The sequence below is a fragment of the Harpia harpyja genome, chromosome 23 (genome assembly GCF_026419915.1).
Source record: "Harpia harpyja isolate bHarHar1 chromosome 23, bHarHar1 primary haplotype, whole genome shotgun sequence".
NCBI classification, from domain to species: Eukaryota; Metazoa; Chordata; class Aves; order Accipitriformes; family Accipitridae; genus Harpia; species Harpia harpyja.
In genome coordinates, this window is record NC_068962.1 from 1030848 (window position 1) to 1037537 (window position 6690).

Consider the following 6690-nt stretch of genomic DNA (forward strand, 5'->3'; position numbering starts at 1 on the left):
TAAAAAAAAAAAACAAACACAAAAAGTTACGATTTGGCAGCTTCAGGAGGGCTGCGCCCCTCCGCGCTACAGATCCCCCCCTTTTGTCAGCACTCCCCCTCCCTCGTACCTCATCACCTGCAGATCCCCCCCCCCCCCCCCCGATGAATCCCACCTGCTCCCGCACTTTATTGCCCTTCCCGCTCCTCGGCGCCCTCCGCGACCCCCCCCCCCCGGCCCCGCCGCCCCCCGCCCGCCCCGGCCCCGCCGCCGCCGCCGCGGCGCAGGCGGCCCTTGGGCGCCCCCTAGAGGCGGTGCGCGGCGCTGCAGGCGGCGGGGCGCCCCCGGGCCCTCCCACCTCGCCCGAGCGGGGCCGGGCCGAGCCGAGAAAGGCCGGGCCGAGCCGAGAAAGGCCGAGCCGAGCCGAGAAAGGCCGAGCCGAGCGGCACCATGCTGGGCATGATCAAGAACTCCCTGCTGAGCACGGTGGAGACGTGGCCCTACCAGGTGCTGAGCAAGGGGGAGAAGGTAGGTGGCGAGGCGGGGGGCCGGGGTCTGTGCCCCCCCCCCCGGGGTGTTTCTGCGCCGGCCGGGCCCCGTAGGACGCTGCGAGGGGAGCGGGTGGCCCCTGGGCAGCCCTTTGCTCCCAGCCTGGCCCCGGGCAGCTGGCAGCTTCTCCGTGCCCTTCCTCAGGAGCAGCTCGGCTACGAGGAGCGGGCGTGCGAGGGTGGGCGGTTTGCGGCGGTGGAGGTGGCGGGGAAGCCGTTCGACGAAGCCTCGAAGGAAGGGGTGCTCAAGCTCCTCAAGTACGTCGGAGGAACCAACGACAAGGGTGAGAGATGCTCCCGGCCCCGCGGGGCTTGGCGGATGTTTGCGGTTGACCGTCGCTGGCAGAGGTTTGGGGAAAGCCAAAAGTGGATGGAGGCGACGGCGCCGCGGGCCTGCCTGGCTTGCGGCTCCCGGCACCGGGGGTCCGTGATGGGGGACGGCCCCTGGCTGGGAAAATTAAACTTGCCACAGGTTAAAGTGTGCCCAGCCAACTCATGCTGCGAGTCCGCTCCTAACCCATCTCTGTTTCAGGGTAAAATCTCAAAAGTGATTCGTTTAAGCAGGATCGAGTTACCTCGCAGCTGGGATAACGTGAGGACGGGCACATGTGTATCTTATCACAGTTCCCTGGGTGAGCAGTAGCAGATGAAATCCAGGGTATCTGGGGCGCTTCGGTTCTGTGATGTGCCCTTGTAGGCAGTGAAATAATTTTTATGACCTTGATATCTTATCATATACTCTGGCTATTTTTATTCGTGAAAGGGTAATGAACAATGAGGTTGCTTTTTGATGGTGCTTTGTAGTGTTTTATAATGGTGCTTCCAGGTGATTGCTTCTAACTCTCAATTTACTAAAGTATGCGCATTGGTAATCATCCGTAGCAGGAGGAGAAGACCACGGAGTAGTTTGGAGGCATATACATTTGTTTGCACACCTTTCTCAGGTGTCTGGTAGAGGGACTTGTATAGTCTCTGTGGGAGCAGGAGCTGGATGCAGAGGGAGATGGCATTTACAGCAGCATGTTTTGGAAAGGTGATGATCGCTGTTGCTGTAGGAGAAAGGGTGCCTTCTGTAATGTGTGCCACAGAGACAGGTATGGTATGAAAGCGAAATAAATGAGAAAGATGGCTTGATCTCACCTGGTTCTGTGGCTGCCTTATCCTGAGATTTGGAGGTTCCCTACTGCTGAAAGAAGAGGGAAGAAAAATGTCCTTCAGTGCCATGTGGTACTTCTTGGCAGTAATGAGCAGAAAAGCAGCATGCTGTTCCTGGAGTGGTGGACAGCATGGCCAGTCCTGCTGAAAGCCATAACAGCTCTGAGTTTTGGGGCACTAGAACTTGTAGGATGTCTGGAAGCATTTGGAAGGGTTTAGGAGAAAGTTTCTGTCACCCAGTATTGGCTATGGGGTCACCACTAAGTGTAGATGATAACAATTAAAATACTGATGTAGATTTACATGTGCCACGAACCTGTCTCAGAGCTATAGACCCTGTTGTGTTAGAGGTGGTTTCTCAGAAGAACAGAGTGTCTCAGTGGCATGAGCTATATGGTTGAGAGCCACAAAACCAGGATCATTAATAAAAGCCATCCAGAGGTCCCCTGGGGCCCTTATCTCCCAGGGCCCTTGTGTAGTCAGTGGTGCGAGAAGTTTGGCCCAAGCAGAAGCCTAATGTGGCTGTTTCGCATGCCCCAGAGGACCCTGCTCTTGACTGACTATACCAGGAGTTCAGCGTGAGGAGTTTTCCTAAACTAAAATTAGCTTTTGTGAATCCCCTGTTAATTCTATGAGTTCCTGAGAGCCTAGATTTCTTTAGTAATGTCTGTGCGTCTCTTTCAGGGGTTGGAATGGGCATGACTGCTCCTGTCTCCATCACTGCTTTTCCTGCTGAAGATGGCTCCTTACAGCAGAAAGTGAAGGTCTCCCTGCGGATCCCGAGCCAGTTTCAAGCCAACCCTCCTTGTCCTAGCGATGAAAGCATTAAGATTGAAGAGAGACAGGGGATGACCATTTATTCCACGTAAGAAACGCATCCTGGGATTTCCAGTCCCAAGTGCTGAGGTCTCTAGTGTGCTCTGAAGAGCAGTGTTGGTTTTAACAGGTGATTTCCTGGACAAGGGGTGCATGTGGTAGGAGATGGAGGGGTCTTTCTAGACTGAGGACAGGTGTTTTATGTCGTTTCTTATCATTGGTCATGCTGCACTGGTTTGAAATACAGATTTTTTTTTTCACTGGGAAAACAAGTGTGGAGGTTAGCCCTGAAAGGCTTTTTGTTTCACCTCAGGGTGGGGGGGAGAGAGGGGAAGACCAGGGGACAGTGAATACAAAGGTACTGAGTCATTTCTAATCTCTGAAAACTATTGTTTTCCCCACTTTCTGGGATCAAGATGATTCTTAGTCATCAAGAATGTCCTTCGATGTGGTTCACATTAAACTACAGGTGTCAGCTGAAGCCTCATTTAGATGGACTCATGGCAGAGTCCTTCATGGAAACAAGCAGCCATTGCATTGCTTCAAATCACCTTTGAATGTCGTCGGCTGTTGACTGACAACCTGGACTCAGACTAGTATCACAATAGCAATAAGCTCTTCACCTCGTATTTAACCCCTTGGATGTTCCCCTGCCTCCTTGCTTGAGCTATTTTGGCTGATTCTAAACTGTCTGGCTCCCCCTTTGCCTGCGCCTGCTGCCTGGCCTTTGCTGCGGGCGTGGGTCACTTCTGCAAACACAGCCTGGTTTGTCTCAAACCTTGGCCCTGAGGCAGGGTGGTGAGGTGCGGGCTGATGTAGAAACAGCTCCTGTTGGTGGGAGGTCAACATAAACCAGACCAGTTCCAGCCCACGCCTTTTAAATTGCTATTTGTGAGCTGTAATTGCTAACATCTCTGTTCCTACCTCCCCTTTTCCTTGGGCTAGCTAGAGTTTGGCTTCCCTTCGTGATCTGGCTTCCAGCAGATGGTTGTTCACACCACAGTGAACATGGCTGTTGACAGCATTGGTGTAAGGACTGCAGGCTGAGCAGACTTGGAGATAACTTTGTGTTCTAGGAAGCTGTTCCTCTGATATGGCATTGATTCAAAGGGCAGGGCCGTTCTGCTGACTGATATACGTCGGTCTGTTTGGTGTCTGCCGGTGGATGACTGCACCCTGGCAGTGTAACCCTTGAGACTTAATCTATCATGGACAAAGTGTGCTGATTCACAAAGAACAGTGCCTGCACGAGTGCATGTTGGCGGGACCTGGACCAAAATGCATGGCTAAATATATTGTGGCTATATATTGTTCTCCCTCTCTTCCTTTCTGTGCTTTGCCAGGACTGCTCAGCACCTCTCCGTGTTTGGTTTCTTTGCAGGCAGTTTGGTGGCTATGCCAAAGAGACGGATTACGTGAACTATGCTGCCAAGCTGAAGGCTGCTCTGGGGAGTGAAGCTGCATACCGCAAGGATTTCTACTTCTGCAATGGTTACGACCCCCCTATGAAGCCTTATGGGCGACGCAATGAGGTCTGGTTTGTGAAAGAGTGAGCATCTGGCTCCCCATGGTGCTGGCTTGCACTGATAACCTCCCCTCGCTATGTTCCTGTCCTCTTCAAAATAAACTAATCATTTGGCAGAGGCAGAAAACCATCATTCCCTTCCTCCACACCTATGCCTCGGTCTTTTATGGACCAACCACTTTAGAAGAACACTGCAGACCCCCTCGACGGTCCTGCTCCTTCGTTCCGGACTAGGTCCTCAAGCACACAGACTCTTGTGATCTCTCCGTGGCTTGCTCTTATCTATCTCCCTTGTGCTCCCGGAGTTCAATGCTGAGACAGCCAAAAGTACTTAATTAGCAAGACAGGTGCCTGACAGGAGTCACGTCCGAGTGCTGGCAGAGTATTAGTCTCACCTGAAGCAGGCAGGGGAACACGACAGAAGTGCATACAGGGACTTTTTTATCTTCTTGAGCTTGCGGCAGCTGTAAAATGCTGCTTTTATCTGTGCCATACCAGTCTAAAGGGACATGGGTATTGCTACCAACACAGCGCAGTGAAAATAAGCATCCTTTACATTGAGTCATAGCATGCAGGAGAGCAACGCTTGTCATCTGCCTGAGAAATGGCATTTAGAGGAAGATCCAGGTTTCTGTTTGCAGCTATCCTTCTGTTTCAGGTGAGACGTTTTGGGGTGTGTTATGTCCTGGTTTCAGCTAGCAGCTGGACAATGTGACGTGGAGACCCCAAGAACATCTCCTCGCCTTCCTGTTACTTTTGTGTAACATTTCTTTAAAACTAGCCTACACAAGGGCCAAAGCTGGAATGTGTGTGGTCATCTAATTGAATTAGAAAAATACAGGCTGTGAAAAAAGCAGGTGCCTATTACTTGTGATCTGAATGTGCATCTGAAGAGCGGTGAGCACCTAGTGGAACTACTGTAGACGCAGATCTTTAAAAAAACCTCTCTTCTTAAATGGTGTTAGTTTCTGAAGGTCTGCTCAGAGCAGCTGTCATCTTTAAAGGAGGAGGAAAACCTGGCTGTTCTTGAGAAAGAGATTTACGTCAAATAATGAGTGGCCTTTTGGAAACTTCAGATACAATAGTAAGGGTGGGTCTTGTTTTAGGAAGACTGGTGATGTTTAACTGTTAGGTATCAAATCAGCATTTTAGCTGTTGGCTCTGCCAGGGAGGCAGCAGGACGCCCACAGTGGGAACATGCTCACACACCATGCTACTGTGGGTGCCTGTATAATTCGTTACCTCCACTAAAAGAGGTGTGCTCCTCTAATGCTTCAGTGCCCCAAAGTTCAGGTACTTTCCAAAAGCCATTTTCGCCCTGGAGCTGAAAGAGAGATTTGTCAGGTGGCATCCCATGTTCTGGCCAGTCGAGCTGTTTGACATGCACCTGCTTTCTGAGAACAAATCTCGGCAGTAAAAGGAGAAAACCTGAGGTTCTGACGTGCTTTCCTTTTCTTTCTTGCTGAACCATATAAGAGCTTTGCTGTGAACACCATGAGAGAGTTACAGTCACCTGTGTGCAAGAGCAGCTAGTCAGGATGGGTAAAAAGAGCAGGTATCATTTAATTTTCAAAAAAACCAAGGCAAAAGCTATTGGCTGCAGTTAGTGATTGCAGTGCAGGGGAGGAGGAATCAAAAGGGAAATCAAGGCAGACAGAGTTAGGCTTTTGAAGGAGTTTTTTAAGGAGCAAAGGCCCTTCTAAGGCTGTCCCTGAATCCAAAGGGACCTATTCATGTCCCAGATTACTTTTACCTGTGGGGGTGTGGAATGGAGGGGCACAGTGCTGCCTGGTTTATGCATTCCCAGGTCCATTTTGGAACTTGTGTGTAGACCGTGGATACAGTCCTTTCTGCCTGCTGGTGGTGAATGTCCTGCAATGATCAAAATCCTGAAATTTCTCAAAATTTCTGCTGTGAAATCTCAGATGTTAGGAAGACCAATAATAAACCTGGTATGAACAGAGCCGCACATCTCAGCAGCATGGTTGGGTTTTTTTTCATAACGTGCATACAGTCTGAACAGAGAGCAGGAGCTTCTGACCCAACAGCGAGAGTAATCATGTCTGTATGCTCTGCCTGTGCAGCCCTGTTACTGGCCTTTTGCGTGCAGTAGGCAGGGTACAGTTTCATAAACGGTGTTAATTGATATCAAAAGCTTATGCGAACCGAATTGCCTTTTCTGTACACGCAAAGATGCCTGTTGTTCTGTCTGCATTTTCTAAGGGTTTTAAATAAATAAAAAAATAATAATATTGTGATTTACAATTTCTGTGCTGATCGTTGACTTTGTGAGCTCAGTGAGCTCAGATATTTGTTGACTTGAAAGACTTTAGGTTGCCAGTTTATCTTTCTGTTTGGGGTACTAATCATGTCACAGCATCCGTAAATAGTCATAATGTTTTTTCCAGTAAACTGGCGTTTTAGGTATCCTGCTGTGGCCCTGCATTATCTGACTGTGTGAGATGGGAGCTGATGGAGCAATCTCCTTCTTCGTTGGTTCTGGCCACTGAGAGGCTTTGACTGATGAATTTGTGTTAATGTAGAAACTAGGGGGCTTGCTCACCTGAGGAAAGTTGTGTGTTTACTTGTGTGTTCCTGTGGCTAGGGTTCACGGACAGTGTTCAGGCAAATATTCATGACTGATTTTCAACACGACCTACGATCTGG

General features: G+C 50.0%; 1 protein-coding gene across 1 annotated transcript; it reads left to right on the forward strand.

Moving 5' to 3' along the window:
• Positions 1–357: 357 nt before the first annotated feature.
• Positions 358–6288, forward strand: HEBP1 (heme binding protein 1). Its single transcript, XM_052774580.1, has 4 exons — positions 358–507; positions 673–811; positions 2367–2547; positions 3880–6288. The coding sequence occupies exons 1-4, from the start codon at positions 430–432 to the stop codon at positions 4049–4051; spliced, it is 570 nt and encodes a 189-aa protein (XP_052630540.1). The 5' UTR covers positions 358–429; the 3' UTR covers positions 4052–6288.
• The last annotated feature ends 402 nt before the right edge of the window (positions 6289–6690 follow it).